The sequence below is a fragment of the Apteryx mantelli genome, chromosome 4, assembly GCF_036417845.1.
Source record: "Apteryx mantelli isolate bAptMan1 chromosome 4, bAptMan1.hap1, whole genome shotgun sequence".
NCBI classification, from domain to species: Eukaryota; Metazoa; Chordata; class Aves; order Apterygiformes; family Apterygidae; genus Apteryx; species Apteryx mantelli.
Genome location: NC_089981.1, coordinates 28,225,677 through 28,247,160, shown reverse-complemented (window position 1 = coordinate 28,247,160; position 21,484 = coordinate 28,225,677). Strand labels below are relative to the sequence as shown.

At 38.5% G+C, this 21,484-nt stretch overlaps 1 protein-coding gene across 3 annotated transcripts in view; it reads right to left on the bottom strand.

The window, feature by feature from the left end:
- The window catches only part of TUB (TUB bipartite transcription factor), a 77,533-nt gene that overhangs the window by 32,709 nt on the left and 23,340 nt on the right, over positions 1 to 21,484 (bottom strand). For all 3 annotated transcript variants that reach the window (XM_067295518.1, XM_067295519.1, XM_067295520.1), the window contains exons 2-3: positions 13,224 to 13,275; positions 11,586 to 11,748 (exon numbers count right to left, since the gene is read on the bottom strand). In XM_067295518.1, coding sequence (XP_067151619.1) covers positions 11,586 to 11,748; positions 13,224 to 13,275 — 215 coding nt within the window. The remainder of the gene's footprint in view (positions 1 to 11,585; positions 11,749 to 13,223; positions 13,276 to 21,484) is intronic.

Below are 21,484 nucleotides of genomic sequence, written 5' to 3'. Positions count from 1 at the left end.
TATGCTTACAGCTACATCCTAACCCCATAAGCAAAGAATCATCAGAAGCTTTATTTTCAAAACACACATCTTATACAATTGTATATACCATGCTATGATTAGAAGAACTGCCATGCATTTATTGAGAAATTATAGCCCAGGCTGAAATTACAAACTGCTCTCACTTTGTAATGTCTGCAAATTAATTAATTCTTTTGAAATCTCAGCATAAGATACATGGCATGAATTGTGAATGTCAGCATAATTCATGCAATACTAGTTGTTTTCAAAGTAAAAAGAGGTTTTATTACTTTCTAAAAGCATGACACACTTTGAGGTCAATATTTGAAATCTATGAAAGCACCATACACAATAACTCATTCTTCTGGCCAGGGCAAGCCTTGAAGTGAAATAAAAATGAGTTTACAAAGGCATAAAAGCAATTACCCTTGTGAAATGAATACAGAAATCATCCAACTTCCCAGCCCCAAGCAGAACAACCTAGAGGTGTGCACTGAGAGATTTTGGCACCAGCTGCTCAGTCTCTGTTAATTGCTAAGCCCCCTGGCTTCACATGGTGACAGGGATTTATCTCAGAGGAATATGATGCTGGCACTTGGGGCCTCCCACCATTCCTTTTTCTTTTACCAGAAACCAAAGTGTTTTCTTTAAAAGAAAAAAAAAATATATGTCCACTAAGGAACCTTCTTGGAAAGAACTGGTTGCTCCTAAGATCACTTTAAAAAATCCCTGTTCACCAAATCCTTTACCTACATGAACAGCCATAGGAACACCAATGTGATCCTCAGAGGAATAAGATGAAATGGATTTAGCTATGTCTCTGTGAACTGTAGCTTACAAACCCACATCTACCCTGCCCTGGCACAGCAATCTATTATAAATAGCATAACATTCACAACACACTGAGCATCTGAGGAACTCATTAAACACACACTCCTTTTTTCATCACAGAGAGGGAGGGCTCAACTTTTATAGAGAACATGCATGAAATTGTCAGGGTATGTGTGAAGAGGCCCAAAGAAACAGCTTGTCATAGCCCAACTCCTCATTCCTCTTCCTGTCTTTATCAAACACTAATCACAAGATTGCAGTCCCTTTGCTGAGCATCACAGAGCACTGTGGATAATGAGCAAGACAACCAGAGTAGCGAGTGCACAGAACCTCAGGGAAAATGGCACATAAAAGGCATCATGGCAGCCTCTGACTAAGCGGGGCACCAGAGTCCCTGCTGTGATGTCTTTAAATAGGTGTCTTTGTGAGCCCAACTATCTGTCCTATATTTGTAGCTCAGCTTTAATAATTAGGGTAGGTTCTTTTCATTGTTTCAAAGATGATAATTCAGTTCATAACTGAAATTCAGTACTTTTCAAATGACCTACACTCAATGACCAGTTAGTTCTCTAAAGCCTTTTAAATATGGCCATATTCATTCATTCAGAGGAAACATCATTTACTTAGCCCAAAATAATGATTAATCAAGAAGTGATGAAACATTCTGACATTGTTAATTGAAAAATGACTTATCTTCACTGTCTTGTCAGCCATCCTTTGATCTAATAAGTAAAAGTCTGAAGCTTTATGAATTAGTTTTGTCCTATAACTTTTGTCAAGAGATATCTGATTATAAGTACAGGAGTGGGACTCCCACAGGAGAGAGAAGGAATATTTCCATTATTTTGATCTGTAAGGTGAAGACAAGATTTCAGTCCTGTGGCCATTTTAAACATATTCCATCACTGCTGTACATGGGAGACAGGACTTTCAGACATAAGTGATGGAGGTTGCAAAGTAAGATCTAAACCATAAATGTGCAAAACCTACAGCTGGGTTCATGAAAGGAGTTAACACGGACTGTCCTGTTTCTAAAGGACACTTTTCTGAGCCATAACATTTCACCATAACACTTCATCATAACATTTTATAACTACATCTAAAATAAACCCAAATCTAACCCCAAAATACTATCTCCCACACAAAAACCCACCATTTTATTCTTAGCTATTAATTATTCAGACAGCAGCCGATTTTGGCTAAGGCTCATCCACTCCCTAATGCTTTCTTTGGTGAGTGCAGGTATAAAAGAAATCACGCAGTTTTACTACTGGCTGTACAAACTCAGGTCAGGAAAGCATCAAGTTCCAGGGACTCAGCTCTGCATTCACAGTTAAGCACACAGGTACGTCAGTACTGTTCTGACGCTGCCCGTAAACGCTAACCTTGCTGAATACCTCATGTGTTAGTGCTGCGCATTGCAGTGGGGTAGGAAGTGAAGTTTATGCAACACAGCGTTTCCCATCAGACAGGGCCAATACTTCGATTCTTGCAGAGGATGGACAAAGGTCTATTTTCCAAAATCTGTGGACCTCCAAAAGAGAGCTCTGTGGACCTACCTTGCTAAGTGGCTCCAACAGATTCAGCTGTGGTGCAAAACAGAAAGTTCTGTATTCTCTTTCCAGTCCTCTGCTTTCCCCAACCCTGGGTAGTTGCAAGAAAAGAACTACCATTTCTCATCTCCCTATTCACTCTGCAGCTGGTCATTATGGTGTGGAGCTTTGAACTTATCTATCCAACACTGCTTCTAGTCGGTCTTTGTGGAGATGAAGGGATAACTGAACAGTTCGCAGAGGTGATGGTCATCCCCCACTATGTAGCTGGGGAATCACATATCCTTCCCTCTGTCCTTTACTACATCTTTGGATCACTAAGCAAATGCAAGAGTATCTGTTTTTAGAGCCACAGTCTATCAACACCACAGATCTCTGTGCAAGCTTGTGCAAGAATTTCCCGTCTCAGCAGGATGGGAACCTTAAGCCAAACTCTAACCTGCATTTTCCACAGACCTTATATAGCACCATAAAACAATGCACAGTTCCCCACAAGAAAGCCTGAATGAGGGAAATGAGTTAAACTGGCCTCCCTAGGTAATATTCACAGATACAACAATATGATTGTGTCCTTCATTGAACAAAAGTTTTAAACAACAGTAGCACTAGCACAGAACAAATAAATGCATATACCTTAAATGCAACTACAGGAATGGATTTTAAAGACTTTCAGTCACCCAGATACACATTCATTTCAATACGGAGAAAGTTTAGGCAGCTTTAAAAATCCCAGCTGATAGTTACCTTGACCATTAGGAGTATTCTCTCAAAACCCAGCCCAATATTCCATATACCCTGTCCAAATTATTCACATCTTCACTTAAAAAAAACTACAAAAAAATCCTTTTCTGTTAGACTTGTTTGTACCAGAATTTGCACTTAGGCAAGAAAAAAAATGCAAGCAGGATGTGTCGTGATGGAACAGAATTCCAAACAGCAAATATGGCTGGACTGTCAAACTTGATGTCTCATTCTCTTTTGGTCTCTTAAATCATAAGAAATAGCTTTGAGATAACTGGCAAACTTTCAAATAATACAATGACATGATTTCGATTTTAGTGTTATTCATACATGTTCATTAAATCAACTGACCACTAACCTCCATATTGTAATATATAACAATTATTTTGAGGAAACAGAAAAGAGCGCAGATTACTATATTATTTCAGAATCTGAACTAAAAAGAAAAGAACAACAACAAACAAGTAGTATATATTAACATAGTACAAGGTGAGCGTAGGAAGACTTATGAAAGCAGAACAAGGTAGAGTTCTGGCTTTCCCTGGCTTTGCCAATGTTCTAACTGATAAAAGTGGGGAAAAGAATTCTCCCTCATGAACAATCTGTGTGTTGAACAGTACCACGTTTTGCAGGATAGAGCTACAACTCACAATCAAAAAAAAGGATGCAAGTTGTAAGAAAGTGAATAATCTGTGATGCAGGCAGTGCAAAATTGAAAAAACCACTGAAAGATAATTGTCCGAACATATTGAAGTGAATAAAAATAAAAGGGATGTTTTTCCATCTGTCCTTCATGATCACAAGTTCACACAGAAAATTAATTTCAATGTAGCATGCAGAGAAAATGCAGATTTTTTTTCATTTGCATACCCATATTTCTTGATAGGAATGCTTGCACACTCTTAGGATCCTAGAGGAAGAAATAAGAAAAAAAAAACAACTATCAATCCTAACCTACCAATCCCTATCACATAAAAAATGCCAAGTGCTAAAAAAAAAAAAATATTCTTGATCAGCACATTATGTGAAGAATGAAGGGGGAAAAAATCACAGAAAAAAAATTTTTAATGAATACGTTAAAAAATTGTGCAGTCTGCCTGAAAAATACCTCAAGTAGAAAGAGGCTAAACCAGATGGATAAGTTATGTGTTGCAAATCATTCGCTCAACTGTATAAAGCAAATACTCACTCTACTTATCAATGTCCTCTCACAGTAAAACTGAAAGCCAGAATGACTATCAAACAAAGAAAGCTAAACTAGGGTCATCTTAGGAAATCAGTGCAAATCAGTCAGCATTTTCCTAGTGTTGTTTGAGATGTTCTTGTGTTTCACAATGAAAACAGCTTGCTACTTTTCTTTGTAACATTTCAGCAGTAGTGAACATTACTGTTTATTTGGGCTGTCATTCATTATTATTTTATTTGATCAACTTTGGATTATGAGCTAGACCAGCCTTTTTGCAATCATCTAAAAGACACTGGATTCTCTTAGAAATATTCTTAGTAAAGTGAAGATGGGAAAATACTATATTTATGATGAAATACTTTTATTAGCTTTGTATAGAAGACCTAAATAAGGATATATTAATGATAAAACTAGTTAGATACAAAGGCCTAAATTGGGATAAGGGTTGTGGTATGCTAGATACAATTTAATCACATATGAAGACTTGATTTCTCCTTCAAAATGCTTATAATCAAAAACATTATTCCTGCAACTAGTAATTTAGAATCAGATTCCAGACCCCCTAAAAAATTACACTAACAGTAAATTTACTCCTTGCAGTAAATGGCTCCTTGCAGTTTATGTATCTAACACTGTTGTGCTGACCAGGCTGATTTTACAAAGGTGAAAATACTCATAAATGAAACTGAATGTGAATGGGCTGCAAAAAGCAAACAAGTGTACACAATAATTTGGAGCTGCTTAAGGACACTATCAAAACCTCATTGTTACAAGTGGACTTCCTCAGAAGGTACAAAGGAATGAATGAAACAGATCCCTTTCACCCCCAGGTATCCGCTGTCTGACTGCAGAGGGGGGAAGAAACAGGAGCATGTGCAATGGAGAGTTGATAGCAATGAATCAGATTCCTTGGAAAAGACAATCAATAAGGAAAGCTAAAATTTTCTGTGGAAAAACCTATAGCAGGAAGATTAAGGACAGTAAGGAGTTACAAAATTGAGTCAGGGTCCTAAGTGCACCAACAGGCCTTAATGGCCCTGACCAGCCTCACCTGGGACCTCCACCCACCCCCTGCCCATGGGCCCAGGGGTCCATTTATGCTCAGCCCAGGGCCTATAGCTCCTTCCTGACCTACAATGTAGGTGGGCCTGACTCCAACCCTCTCTCCTGAATGCCCTCGGCCCTACACTACAGGTAGCTCACCCCCTGGATGAAGGACCCCATACATATGTTGTAGCTGTGTCTCCAGCCCTGCCTCCTTTTGCTCTTGACTGGAGCCCTGGCAGGACCTTTGCCCTGGTCCTTGCTGTGTCTGGGGCTGCAATGGACCCTGTTACCAGCCCTGGCTCTGCCTGCGGCATCCAGCCCCGTGGGACAGCGCCCCGTTGGTAAGGGCACTGCCTGTGCTGGGGTCACCCTCAGCTCCTGGCTCACCTCCCCTTTGGGAGTAGCTGGCCCTTGCTGCTCCCTGACATTGAGATCATCAGAGGACCAAAAATAATGGCTAGCTGTGAAATGGTAACTGCAAGCAAATATATTTATGGGGAATATTAAAGCAAAGAAAAAGATTTTCAAATTATTATCAGCAATTGCCTTTAAACGTCCTTCTCAAATCTTTTAGTACCAAGAGACCCAAAAGACCGCTAAAATACTTGCTACTTGCTGCTGTGTTTGTTATCAGGTTAGGTCTTTATTTTATAAATGCACTAGCACAATAAAGACTGTTGATAAATCAAAATGTTTTAAAGAGGGAAGGCAAAGAGATCACGGCTGAAAGGGAGATTTCAGAATATATGTTTATTTGAAGCACGGTATTTTACCCACAGGATATTAAGGGGTCAGGCAGCACTCCAAGAATTAAGAATACAGTCTTACACACAAAACATACTCTTTGCTATCTTAAAAAAATAAACACCTTCTCCTTCCACAGTCAGGAAACAAGGGTGCAAGAAAGTGCTTTGATGAACACACAAGTATTTTTAAAATGCATGGTTAACTGATGTCCATCATGTAAGTTGATAGCTTGATACTCATCAGAAAACACTCTCTCATCATTCATAGTAAAAGAGCAGAATGACATGTCAAATTTAACAATCCAGAGCTATGACTTGTCATCAGAAATCTGCACAACATAACCATTTCATCTAGATGTGCTGCCAAATGTCAAAAAGGAAAGTAATTTTGCTTTTTTACACTGGTTAAGCTAAATCTCTACATTAGAAGTTTCCATAAAAATTATTTTGAGAGTCTCTAATTCAAAACATTTTTAATTTCAAGCTTTTAAGAAAAGCCACATCTGCAACAAAGTATGGTAATATTAATGAAAGCATCTCTGGCACTTGTTCAAATCTTTGCCTTACTCAGTCCTGTGAAAAGCGAATCTGTCCCCAGTGGAAATGAACCACTTTCAGAGAAATAAAATTACTCTTCTTCCCTATAAAAATGCACTTTCATAATTTATATTAAATGTAATTAAATAATGTTATTATAGTGTTGCAGTAACTAATTTATCTCTGCATGTTACCTAGCTCCAGGAATGCCCAGCATATATTTGTAATCCAGACTGAACAGAACTGTGCTCATTGCAGAATCCTGCCATCTCAAATCAGGCTAAGATGTTTGTTCAAGTTTGCAACAAACTTCACAAAATAAGGGGTGTAGAGATATGTGAAAATAAACCAGCAGATGTGACTGAGGCATTATATAATGGCAATTTTAAACAAACAGGTTGCAATGTGCCTTATGAAGGATGCCTAAATGAAAATAAAAAAGAACAAAAGACAGAGAAGACCAAAGCAATTTGTAAGTGGTCTCTCCTACATAGAAGGGTTAAATTTATTCATGAGAATAAATGACTACAATATTTTCTTTTATAAATAATATAAACATAACGGAAATACAAACTGTTGTTATGGGTTCCTATTTAGCTACTTATAATGATAAAATAGTGATGAATTTGTATTTGGTGCTGCAAGAGAAACAGACATTATTTGTGATAGTAACATCTGGAGCCAAACCTGATGGAATTTAAAGGAAAGATACCTATTGCTTGAAATAGCAGGCAGACAGTTCAGGGTCTAGACTACATGTGTAGTCCCAAAATTATATTAATACTTTCATTTCAGTGTAAAAAAGAACACTGCAGTCATCATTTTATATGAACACTTTATGTCCTTATACTCAGGTCTGTCCCAGACTTACCTTAGAATTTTGCAAGGAACCATTTCTCCTACTAGTGTGCTTGTGCTCCTGTGTGCACAGGTTATAAAACAAGGGGTTCTGCTCATATTAAATATATCTTTAATCCTTTCCAAATAATTAAAGCAGTTCCCTGCATGCTTGGTCCTACCTGATATGCGGATGCTGAAAGGCAAGTACTGGGAAATGGGTTCACTTGAGTGGCTAACTGGCCTAACCATTGGCTAATACTCCAGCTCAAACTAGCCACTCTTACGGACTGGAGTGCCAAGGCTTCATTTTATCTCAGGCTGGCCTGTTCAACCTAATTCATGTCAGTTCTCAAAGACTTTAGTGTTATTAATCAGCCAATATTCTAGTAACCAAAAGGTACAAAAAAAACAAAAAAGACAAAAAAAATCTCTGCTACATGCAAGTAACTCACAAGCTACAGGATTTGAAAGCTTACACCTGTAGGTGAAACATAAGCAGAAGCTGAGAAGAAACCATCTGTCTGGGGAATTTTGCACAATGAATTATGCAGTACTGATCCATTTCCTCAGGGGCAGGGCACCCATCTCCCTAAAAGCCTGAAGGCACGCAGAAGAATTACTATTAAAACTTGACAGGGAATGGAGAAACCATCTCATCCTACCATGTCAGCTCTCTGCTTTGAAGGTATCTAGGAAAAAATATGGTGCCGCTGGTGACTCTCTTTCTTACTCCGTGAAGACAGACTTTCAGCAGAGCCAGCCATTCACTCATTTATTATGCTAACAAAATGAAAATCTAAAAGAGCCCTGTGACTGTTCTGTTTCGTACAGATAGTTACACTGATCCCAGCATTTTCAATCCTAGTCAACAGAAACATAGGAAAGCTACATTTGTATTATCCTCTTTGTGAGCTGCCTCAGCTGAGCTCAGTCACAGCCCTTAATTAATATCCTTCCATCCTGTTGCATCTTAGATTTATTCTCTTCCCTACAGCTCCAAACTGGATGAAACAGAATACACCTGCAAGCAGAGGACTAACAGCAATCTCCCTGCAACTCCAGGAGAAACTCCCTGCAGAGATTCAAGAGTAGCTAAGGGCTCCTTTATATTGAAAAAACGGATGATCAGCTTAACTAACAAAATATGCTGTTCCACTATATCTATCTACAAACAGCTCCCCAGGCTGATATTCTTCTATTCCAGGACAAAAGTGACTGACTTTTTTACTCTACTCTCTGATAATTATTCTGGAATAAAATCAGTTTTTATTCCAGAACAGAGTTGCCCATCAGGGAACCATTCCAGCACAGATAACTGCATTAGAGTAAATGATGGCAGTGTATGGAAGACAATTTCCCAGTGCAGAAACCCTAACATCTCAGAATTGCAATCACTGACCTATTTTGCTCAAAGTATTATAGAGATATCTCTACTTGGGCCTCCAGTTATTCATTGAAATCAACAAGAATCTGTGCTACACAGAAATTATACACGGAAAAAAAACGGAGGAGGATGATAGGTGGAAAGAAGTGGTCTTTTTGTAGCATTTGCAATATAGGAATTGATTTCACAAACATGCTCATCCAAGCAATGAGGTTCATTCACTAGAATGTCAGTTCCCATCAAAGAGTCATTCTTAACTTAAAATCAGCACACCCATAAGAGAAACAAATGAACGGAAAAGAGCAGAATAGTTCTTTAGAAGCAGCCCAGCTGTCTCATGCATCCGACACTCCTACATACAAATGTTTTCATTGAAGGGGGAAAAAAGCACAAACCCTGAAGCTGAATACCATAGTTAAAAATGGCCATCAACCTAAATACGTACCATGAGAACACTGTATCCTGAGACACTAAGCACATTCCCAGAGAAGACCACACCAAAAAAGGACACTTCTGAAGCTCTTATAGTGTTTTCAAGAGCAGTGTTCCTAACGGAGGATTTTACAAGGCAATAAAACACTTTACTAGGTAATTAAATTCTCCTAAGTTGGCTTTTGGTAACTGCATAGTTTATTACAAGGACAGCTGTCCCCAAAAGATTAATGTACTCTGGGTTGACTACAAGACTCTTGCTTTTCTGAAAGCTAGTCAAATACTGAAAGGGTTCAAGAGAAAAATTTAAAACAAAACTGATTTAAGAAGAAATTAGTCAGTGTTCTAGTAAATAGTGTGCTACAACATGATATGAAGGGTCAAATTTTGCCTTAAGAGCACAGGTAATCTCACTTATGTCAGAAAGTCCACTATGGTGCAAACTTGCAAAATTTAGCTCATTTAGTGTACATAAGAAATTTGCTACCATTTATGGTAGATAATGTCTGGTTTCTCTGATCTGTGGAAATTAAAACCTTGTTGTTCAACTGACAATACAGAAGATTTTGTATACAATGGCACCTTTGTACCGTACGAGACTCTCTACCTGTGATAAGCTATTTTGAGCACAAGCAGAAAGAGAAACAATTTCTGTTTTCTCTGATTTAAAAAAATAAATCCTAAAATTCTATGCTAAATCACCTTCTTAAGCCAGCCTGGAAAGAAATTTAGTTTCAGCTTAAAAATTTTGTATTCCCTGACTCTGAGAAGAAGGTACCAAAAAGAAACAAATATTATTAATGGTTTGATAATAGTTATAAGAAAAGTGTTATTAAAATAATACTATCAGAAAAAATAATTCTTTCTCTGAAATCATTATGGTAGTCTAACTGCTTGCAGAAGCAAGATAAAAGGCCCATTACTAATAAAATCCTAACAATTAACCAATGCAATTTCCAGTTTGCAACAATGAACTCTGTAAGAGTAAATATACCAAAACAACCCACCATTTGCAAGTGGAAGTAGAGACTCTAAAAACTGCATTTCTCACAGCATCATTAGTTAGTCCAGCAAATACCTACCATAACCTTGTTAAAAGATGTGACCACCTCCTATTGAAAATGAAACGATAAGGCAGATGAAAAATACAGCACATGCAGTGTTCAGAGATCTGAAGTGAATGATGGATGAACATTGAAAGGTTTTTGCGCCCCCACCCCCAAGACTATGGATACTGTTTTATTTTTCAAGAGTTAGATTCACAAAAGCATCTTAGATTTTGTTTTTTAAACATTAAACCTTAGGTACTCTGCCACCTAGTAGAATTTCCAACCTGAAAACAGCCAACTACACTCCCTACACCTGAAGTTTTCAGCTCACGTCCCACATACCCCTAAATATTCAAGGAAAGCAAGCCTTTTGCTGTTAAGGGGTACACTCCATTATGAATTGATTTCAACTTAAGGATTTGCAAAACAAGAATGGTGGGAAATTATTGTTCTCTATAACTCATGGAGGTTTTAGCAGCCTGGAATGAGATCCACAAGAGACAGAATATTGAGTAAAGGTTACCCAAGCTTCCCTCTAGGAAATTCTGAGGAAAAGCATGCACCTACTCTCATTAGGTGTCCACAAGCATGGGCCATGAGCACAGAACTAAATAAAAACTGATTTCCTTGGGATTGATTTCTGATGATAGAATTCTTTGGAGCCTACCAATACATAAATGGCATTATATTTTTTTTCCATATGGCTGTGATACCTGAAGTTTGTTCGTCCCTTCTGGATTCTGTAACCTCTAATAAAATAATGAAGACCACATTGTACAAGCTTGGAATGTTCTTCTCTATCGAGTCACCTATTTTAATAAAACTTGCAGAAATGCAGTATCTTTGAGATTGTTACACCCAAACTTAGCTGAAATTGGTTAACAAGTTCCAAATTTATCATTGAGGACTGACAGGTTTAAGCACAGGTACGTACACACAGAGACATTCACAAAGCAGGACAGCATAAGTCTCACTTCATTAGGAACCACGGCTGAAGACACTTAAATATTCCCTGCAGAAGTGACAACCTACCCCCTTTCCCACAGCACTGAAATGGCAGTTAGTTACCTTGGTTTCTACCTTTGAGACTAGCCTTGGAAGTTCTGATGTTTTTACTCCTGAATACAAATTAAGGTTATCAATTATTTACTAAAAAGATTTTGTTCTTGTAGCATACATTTAACATTGAGAGCATCATACTTGCAGTAAATATGCATGCAATAGGTTATATTCACATACCGTGATATATAGTGCTGCTGTTGCTGTTAAGATACGATTCAACCAATGGGGCTTGTTCTTCCGAATGTTTCATTCTGCGCGTTCTTGTGCGACCGTCCACATTGGACTGAACCATTAATGGCTCCTGGCGCTTTTTTTTCTGCTTCTGTTCTAGCAATGCTCGCTGAGGGAAATGCAAAGAAAAGTATCTGTTACTGGACTCCAAACAACAGCAATCTCTGATGAAGTGCAACGGATATCTTTACACCTTTTACAGTTTTCTGGTGGTGAGAACTGGCAAGTGAGATATTGGATATCAGATTATAGGAAATCTTCCCCCACCCCCACCCCCCAAAAAATCCACCACTAAAACACCTTCTGCTGAAAATATCAAATTATTAAAACAGATCTTTCTGAGCAGTCTACCAGCTGTCAGAGCTCGCTTGAAAATAACCCTTGGAAAAAAAACAGTGTGAGAGTACTGGCTGTGAAGCAATGGGAGGGTGAGTAAAGGCATGAGGCAGAAAGGGGTCAGTTTAAGTTTTTGTAAATCAGGAGCAGATAATCTGTAAATTAGAATCAAGTGATAAGGCTGGACATGAGCCTAATTTAACAACTATACAAGCTGAACTTTAATTAAACACTTAAATTTTTCAGTTATACCTGATGAAAACCAAAGCAATAGTGATGGGAGGCAGGGAATTATCCTACCAGCCATACAAGTCTCTTCTCCCAGATACTTTGTTCAGCATCTGTTGGCACCATAGGCACCTCTCTGTTCGAGCCCTTTTCCACAGCCTCAGAGAACTGAACTGATTATTTTAATTATCCATTACCTTACTGTTTCCCTGCTCCTGTGCAGTGATTTTTGCTTTTAGAATGGAGATGCACTAAACCTGAAGAACAAGAATGGAGATGGGACTCTTTCAGTCCCATGAGTTGTGTGGAACACCTCAACTTGACTTCAGAAAGGTCAGAATCAAGTTCAAAATTACATCATAAATAGAAAGTATTTGAATTTGAAGATGAAACATAGCCTGATAAAATGATGCCAGAAGAAATGGCTATAACAACAGAAAATTAAACAAAGCTTAACTATAAACATGACAACGGTTCACAGAAATGGGACCACAGAAAAATCAAAGGTAAAGTGAAAACCCTAAACCATATTAAAACTTAATGGCAAAATTCTCTTAGATTTCAGATGAGAGATTCTGAATCACTTTGTTGTATAAGTCATGTAGGAATACAGTAGCAAATAAACAACCTAGCACAAAATACCATTAGTTTACAGTCACAAGGGATAAATCCAGGGAATGGAGAAGAAAATATGTAAAAACTTGGAGGTAAATTTCTGTTGGTTGACGTGCCTGCCAGAACCTCTTGTCCTTTCTGGTCCTTCAGATGGGTAACACATTGTAAATCAGCTTAAAACAACCCCTAGGTGGTGGAAGTGGGAATCACTCAAACTTCAGTCATAAGAAAAACCTCAGTGGAAGTTAGACTTCTATATAACCTTCATAGACCTCTCTTTTGCATTCCCTAATTACTAGATACAATTTTTTGGCAGGATACATCTATCAGTTATCAGATATGTGTCAGCGATTTCCCTGCTCCAAGATCTACACTTCAGAAAGCAAGAAACTTCCAAAATCTTACCTGCCTGTCAAGCTTCTGCTGACGCAAAGTACTCCCCTCATCATCCAGAACACTGCAAAGACAAAGGGTAAATAATTAGGAGTTTATCACTCAAACCAACACCAAACAACAATCACTGGAGCTAATTCTTGCAAGACTTATTCAGGAAAAAACTTCCACTATGTTCCATGGAAGTTTGCCTGCCCTAACTTGCAGAAGTTGGCTCAAGAGAACTTAAATGCAGTCCATGAAAAACAGAAAAACTCTGGTTCACATAAACTTCAAAGTTTATATTCAGCCAGATCACAAAGAGATGCAAAATCCACAGTCCAAAGTTTGCTTTCTTCTCTACTATTTTCTAATGAAAATGTCAATGTATATAGAAATGGGATTTGACTGAAAATTTGCATATAAAGCATATAAGAAGTGAAGAGCGTTAGGGAGCTGCTTAGCAAATCAGCAGCATTTAAAATTGCCTTAGGAAAATTAATTGTCTAATCTTTTGCACACTGAAACACAGAATTTATTCCTGAATATCTGAAAAGTCACACTTACTGCTATGCAGTTCAACTTTCAGAGACTGGCAAAATAAATAGTACTGCGCACTGCCATATTTCCTTTCTTCTAATTGTTACTAGTTCGGAGATTAGCTCCTGTGGCATTCAATCATTTTCATTAATTAGATGTTAAAAACTAATAGCACTAAAATGAGAAAATTATTTTTGTAAAGTGTTTTATCAAACCACTGACTACACTTTATTTTTCCAGAGAACAAAGGTCTCTATATTGTAAGAACATTATGGTTAAACATTTAACATAGATAATTAAATCTTTTAAACTATAATATATCAACTGCAAGGAAAATAGCTACAGAAAAAAGCCTCTTACAAGTAGAATTCATTTAATTTCCTCTTACAATACATATTCTTTTAAAAGATTAATCCCTTTTTATAATCACTCTTAACTGAAAAGCAAAATAAAACAATCCAGGACAGCCAAACCTGGTTTCTGACCTAAATACAACTAAACTTTAGTGCAACTGAAACGTCATAAAAATGTGACTTCATATGTATTAATATACATGCTCTAGAAGACAATTAGCATTACAGTAAACAGGAGTTCTAAAAAAGGCATACAAAACATCACCTTTCAGACACCAAGGTTATCAGGACCTGTAATGAGGCCCACTGGTAACTCAGCCTTTTATAATTTATACACTGGTTACATCTTACAAGAGGGTGCTGCTCCACAGAATGAAACTCTGATCTACAAGTACTTAGAGTATGAAATTTTGTGGTCTCTTGTAGAGGTAATGCTTTATTTTTAGTCCACACAACACTTGGGGTCAGTATTAAGGATGTTGATGCGAGTCTTGGAAGAAATAAGTAATGTGCTAGTTTCCTAAGACAGAATGCATCAGCAGCAAGGTAGTGCTAGACTAAAGAAAAGAAATACACCCACAGAAATGTTCTGCTTTATACCAAGCATTCTTCATTTGATAGATTACAAAAACAAGTTATAAAAAGAAGACACGTATTTCTCCATGTTACATGTGTTGCAGTTATAATGAAGTACTCCTAGGGGGAAAAAAAAAAAAGCTATTGTATAAGCTACACTGCTAGAAAGCGAAACTCGCCAAACGGGTATTTTGGCCAAACAATTGAAAAAACAGATGCATAAGTTTAACATTTCAGGCTTAATGGCCTGAAAAAAACCTCCTCATTTAACATATAATGCTTGGAGAAAAAAAATGAAATGATTTTAGTCCAGATCATCAGAACTGCAGAGGCAGCAATGTATATACAGCCGTGTTACCCAGAGCGGTCAAAGGCCAACCTTCATTCCACCAGTCATTTGCAGAGCTAAGGAGATAACTGATCTCTTCTCTCATCTTCTGTTTTATAAATCAGGCTAGGCTGACTCCTTCAGATGATATGTTAAATGAGCTATATATACTTCTCAGACATTCCCATAAACCACCAGTTCAGTAATTATCTTCCCATGAATATAATGGTTTGCAGTAATATGCTGGATTGGCTGTAATTCTAAATTCTCTATCACGGAGGAGGTGACTGAGCACTCGGGGTGTCTTTGGTTTCCTGTAATTTCCCATCATACAGTACCCAGGCATAACACACTGCATGGAACAGGGCAGCAGTAAAACGTCCTCAATCCTTTTCTAAACGTTACCTATGATTCCCCAGCTAAGTCACAACAAGCTAAACTCAGGTTTACATAAACAAGCACAGCTCCCTTGGATCTCTTTATGCTTAACCTTACTGTGATAAACATGGCAGTTTTAGTAACACCATAGCAAACACTAGCCAAAGGAAGGGTGTGATTCGCATTGATTCAGCATTCCATGAATGCAAAGTGACTATCAGACGTACTGAAGGAGTGCCAGAAAAATGAATCTCCATCCAAAAGCTGTGGATGCTGTACTGCTGAAACACCTCTCCATATTGCCTTTCTACTGCAACACATTGTGTTTAAATCCTCTGAATATATGCAATCACAGCTGAGACCAAGAGCAGTGCGCCAGAAGCTTACAACCTCTTTTGTAACTTCCAAGTCCTTCTTTCTGTGACTTGATATTTTATAAATCTCTGGGTTGTTTTCTGCAATCCTTTTGTAAATATGCATTAACTAAAAGCCTTGTCCTTGCATTACTTCGGCTGCAACCTTCAACAATTAAAACTGAACTCAAGCTTTCTTCACCAATATGGAAGTTTAGTGGAATATAGTTATTTCAACAATACTATTTCTCTCTTAACTGGAATTGTACTAGAATGTCTTACTCCAGTCAGTCACACCACACTTCTGAATCCTTCAGTTTAGAAAAGGCCTTAGAAAATCATCTGATTACCACCACGTCTGTTTATTTTAATGGTTACTCGGAGCCAGCATCACTGAAAAGCTGCAGTTCTGTCCTTTCTTGATACTTAAATAATCCTCATGCAAGCCCAAAGAGAGGATCATTTAGCCTATATATTCTTCTGTTATAACAGCAAAACACCCTAGTTTGAGACTGTTTACTTTGTTATTATTTTCCATGGGACTAGTGGACCTTGCAGCTACTGATTAACGGCCAATATTTCACATTCCCTGATTTTCAGTTTAACAACTCTTCTGAGGCTGGGTGACTCCTTAGGTTTACCATGAAGAGACCTCAGCCTTTTAAAAAATATATCTTTGTTTCCAGAGTGATTCCATCTGGCCCTCACTCTTGCTGCCTTAAAAACATCTGCTGGGGACTCTGAGATGCAAGTATGTTAGCAGCACTTAAGTGACCCTTTCTCAGACTCAGATGAAAGCCTAGCAGAAAGATCTAGCAGACGATTTTGCCATAGCGTCTGCCAGTCCATGTATCCTGGCAGATGCTCCAGGATCCGAGAGCTAAAATACAGAGAACTTCTCCTCTCCATTCTGTGGGAAAACAAACAAAATAGACAAAAGTCTAGGAGTAGAAGCTGACTCTTTGCCCTCCTGGTCTCTGGAAAGAAGAGAATCCAATTGCTCTTCCTCTGGAAGAAGGGGAACAGTGCAACACCATTTTCTGTGCCCCAGGCTGCGCTTGTGCAGAGGACCCAACAGCTGCAGGTACAATTTCTTAAGTGGCAATGATTTTGTTACTCAGTGGTCAAAATGACTGGGATGGACAGAGACTAACAGCACAGTACGATGAGAAAACTGAGCTGTAACAGTGTTACAGAGAGTGTATGGCTGTAACAGAGAGTGAGGCTGTTAAAACAATTCTGGCTACATGCTTGACGTCATGTTAGAAAATCCCAGCAGCAGCATGAAACTCAGTCAGCTGTAATACAGCTTTATAATTCATAAAAAATTATTAAGGAGAATATATACATATTAGCAATCTGCTGAAGCAACCTGAAGACGCAGCAAGCTTCACTCTTAGTTCTATTCAATCAAGTATCATGTATCCATCTGGCATCTTGGCCATGGCTTTGACCCCATTTAAAAGGAAAAGCAATTTTACACTGTATATAATATTGTAAACAGTACTGCAGGTTTGCAGTAATACAGTCTAGTCCAAATTCAGTTAATTAGTCAAAGCTTGCACATATTCACTTGTAGATAATTGTCGAGGAAGACCCATCCACCCACACTCAACTCAAGCAGCTCATCCATTAGAGCGTATTGGATGTTTGGCTTAAGAAAAATTCAAGCCTATAGCTATATATTTCAGAGATTCATACTAGCAGCTTCATCCAAGGCCCACAGAGACTTGAGTATTAAATTTAGAGTGCGTTGTTTTCAAATTTTAAACACGACATTTGATTCAGATATCCCCACTTCCTATTTTCCATAGGGAAAATATATTAAATGAACAGTCATCTTTTTGTCAAAGTATTACTTTTTGTACCGCTTTTTAAGAAAAAAAATCTGTTTTACAGAGAAAGGTTCACAATTAAATTCAATTTACACAAAAATAACCAAGCTTTCTAAAAAGTTCCATGTCATAATGAAGACAAAAACATAAGCACATATTTTAACATTGTAAGCTTTTCTTCATAATCAGTATTCCTTAAAAAACATTTGGAGAGAAACCCCAAAATAATCAGCTTTTAAGGATGAAAGTTAAAAAGAATTACATGAAGCTCCTCTATTTACTTCTGAGATGAAGGCAGGAGTTTCTGTAAATCAGTCTCTTATTATGTTTACTGTAATTCCACATAGGTTTATTTCAATTTAAGTAAAACTGGAAAAGACTTGATTCAAATAATAACACATTTCACAGCAGTTACTTCAATTCTTCTCTTCAAACAAGCAAACTGCTAACATTTCAATAAACCACTGCAAGAAAAAAACAAATAATGAGACTTTTTTTGATTAGAACATCCAAAATGCATGTGGTCACTGATGTTTTTTAATGAAGAAGTCTCTGACACACTAAAGCAGCTCTATCATTTCTGCCTGGCAAATGAGGCAATGTATTTGTTCCTTGCTGATACTGCTTCATAAAGGAAAATCTTCCCTGACATTAACATTTTACCAAGACAAAGGTGCAAAATCATATCCATCGCATTTTTGGAGGCCAGCACTGATTGTCATGAAAAATGTTCCTGTTCAGACAAGATTACACACATACTACCAGTAAACTTTCATACACTGTTTCAAAGCATCACCCTTACATTTTCTTTTTCTGCTGTTTCATGACAATGCATTACTAGTGGCAGTACCCAAAAACTCCACATGAAATCACGGACCTTTGTACAAGCAGGATGAACATACACAGTCAGAGAAAATTCCTGAACCAACCGGTTTACATTATAAAAAGACAGGGATTGAATAAGAAAATATTATTCCCATTTGCCAGATGGAAGGAGAAGCAATGGAAGATTAAATGAGATTCTTTCATTTCAAATTTCTCCTCCCATATTGCCAAATGCAATTCAAAAACAAAGCAGGATTGAACCAGATGGAAAAAGAAAGAAACACCCCATGTTAACCTTCGCGATCACTCGGATCTTGAAGACCTGGTATGTCGCTGTGTCAAGAGAAGTAGATTATGGGATCTTTTAGATTAAAGCTGACTGAAAAGGACAAGAATGGGGGTAATGTGCCATTTGAACATTTGAAACTCTCTAAATATATACGAAATAAAAATACTACAAAGTGATAGCACTTGGCTTATTGGATACCATCTGTCATATTCACCCAATTACACTTCTCTATAATCTCTGTACTTCCATAAAACCTCTGTACTTCCATAAAAACCAACAGCTCTAGATAATGTTACTGTTAAGCCTTTAGGAATGAGCTTTCCAGCAGCACTGATGAAATGCTACTGAAATGCTAGCCCATTGACAGGGTCAGGGAACCCCCAGACTGAAGTCGTGCTCCACAGGGAATGGCACACAGTTAGGTTCTTCAAACAACTTTAAACAAATAAATTCCTACCCGGTGAAGCTAGTAGTCTCTACAAAGTCCCAACACCTGCAAGTCCCCACATAAAATGAGATCTGTTCCTGCAGGTACACCACATGCCAAGTTCACCAGAAGCCACTTGGAAAAACAGTATTATAGAAGACACACTGCCTAGACCTTTAAATGAAACAAAGACTGTGAGGGCTGCCCTCATGCTAGGATTCATCAGGGCTTTCTGGCCCCAAAGTAGTTGCTCAATCACGTGATCTAGACTAAAACCTGCAGCTACTATCTTTATAATAAAATGAGTAACTTCTCTCTTGGGCCATGTAAGCAAGTAAAAGTCTGGCCATCCTACTCATTCAGTAGTAGCCCAAGGCCATTCAAACTTAGTTTGCCCTGCTAATGTCAACAGCAGAACAGCAGAAGCTCTAACTTTTTCCCATGTCATGCACATACAGGAGAGAAGGTGTTCAGGCAACAGCTGGTACACAGAGATACCACTGAACTGATGATTGAACTACTGACACCAGGAACTGCTGCAGAAAGGAAGATTGCATTTCTTCTTGTGAACCTTAATAGGAATAAAATTGTTCTACTATGCATCTCACACGGTAAATAAAAAAAAATGCCTGTTCAGGAATACAGCGTTGCTTCCCCTTCCTGTGCAGCTGTTCTTCAAACCCTTAAAAAGACTAAAAGAGATAAAGCAGAAGGATGTAAAAAAAAAAGGGGGGGGGGAGGAGGAATATGAACACATATTTGTGTCAGAATTATCAGCACCAAGTCAGCCATAAAAACACAAGAAGATGCAGAGATCGCATACTGTGCCAATGTTCTAAATGGCTGTAAAAGTAGTGCCTGCAGGGCAGATGGCTGAAAGCAGAGACTGAATTTGTAGTTGCACAAATAATTACAGAACCAAATGCTTTATTTTCTCTTCAAATCCTGGCTGGCAAAATAGCTTAAAAAAATCCATAAATGAATGAGACCTTTCTGAATTGTCAGAAGCATTGGCCTCAGTAAGGTTCATCTGAATGTTCATTGTACATTCGTTAATATCCATGCAACTAAACAGGCATGTCCAACAATTCTGTTTTGGGGATTTAAAAACAGCAACAAAAAAAACTTTTTAGCATCTTATATTTTCCAGTAAGTCAACACAGGAGTCACACAAGTTGTTATTTTTCTCTTCCATCACCACTCAGTCATATGCTCAGTATTTGCATCTGAGAAGAGATAACATCTTTATCAATGACCTGGAGGAGACGAAAGAGTGCACTCATCATGTTTGCAGATGACACCAAGATGGGGGGGCACCAGCTGATACACTCGAGAGCAGGGCTGCCATCCAGAGGGACCTAGGCAGGCTGGAGGAAGGGGTCAGCAGGCCCCTGATGAAATTCAGCAAGGACAAATGCAGAGCCCTGCACCCGGGAAGGAAGAGTCCCCTGCAACGATACAGGCTGGGGACCCACTGGCTGAAAGGGACCGGGGATCTTGCTGGACGGCAAGCTGAACGGGAGCCGGCAACGTGCCCTGGCAGCAAAGAAGGCCAGCAGCATCCGGGGCCGTATTAACAGGGGCATGGCCAGTACACACTCAGCACTTGTGAGACCACACCTGGAGCACTGCATCCAGTTTTGGGAGCCCCAATAGAGGAAAGACATTGATAAACTGGAGTGAGCTCAGCAGAAGGCAACCAGCATGGTCAGGGGCTGGAGCACCTGCTCCGTGAGGAAATGCTGAGGGAGCTGAGCTTGTTCAGCCTGGAGAAGCGGCAGCTTTGGGGGAACCTAACAGCAACCCTGCAATACCAGGCAGCCCAGAGAGGCTGTGCAGTCTCCATCCTTGGGGATTTTCAAGACCCAACTAAATAAAGTCCTGAGCTACCTGGTCGGACCTCATAGCTGATCCTGCTTTGAGCAGGAGGTTAGACTAGAGCCCTCCAGAGGTCCCTTCCAGCCTGAATGGTTCTATGAATATTTTGGATGTCACACAAAATGGAACTGAAATGTCAATGTCCTAACTCAGCTACACTGCGGATTGTCCCACCAGTAACATTAACTGAAAGAAAATGTAGCAACAGAAATACACATTCATAATTATTTTCTTTATTATACTTAGATAATTGTTAAACTAAACTCTAGCCAAATCCCCAAGGTAACCACACAACTCACATTTTTCTTTAATTAGCACAGTTCATCAGAATAGCTCTCCAATTGATAGGAGTTCAGGAACACATAGAACTGAAAGGAATTATAGAAATGAAGTCTTTTAAATATTTCACTCGGAATAGATTCTAAGAAGAAAATCAGAGTAAGGTATAAGTATGATGGAAAAAGGATGTATTACAGGTTATACATAATCGAGCACTGGCCAAAGGCAAAGCC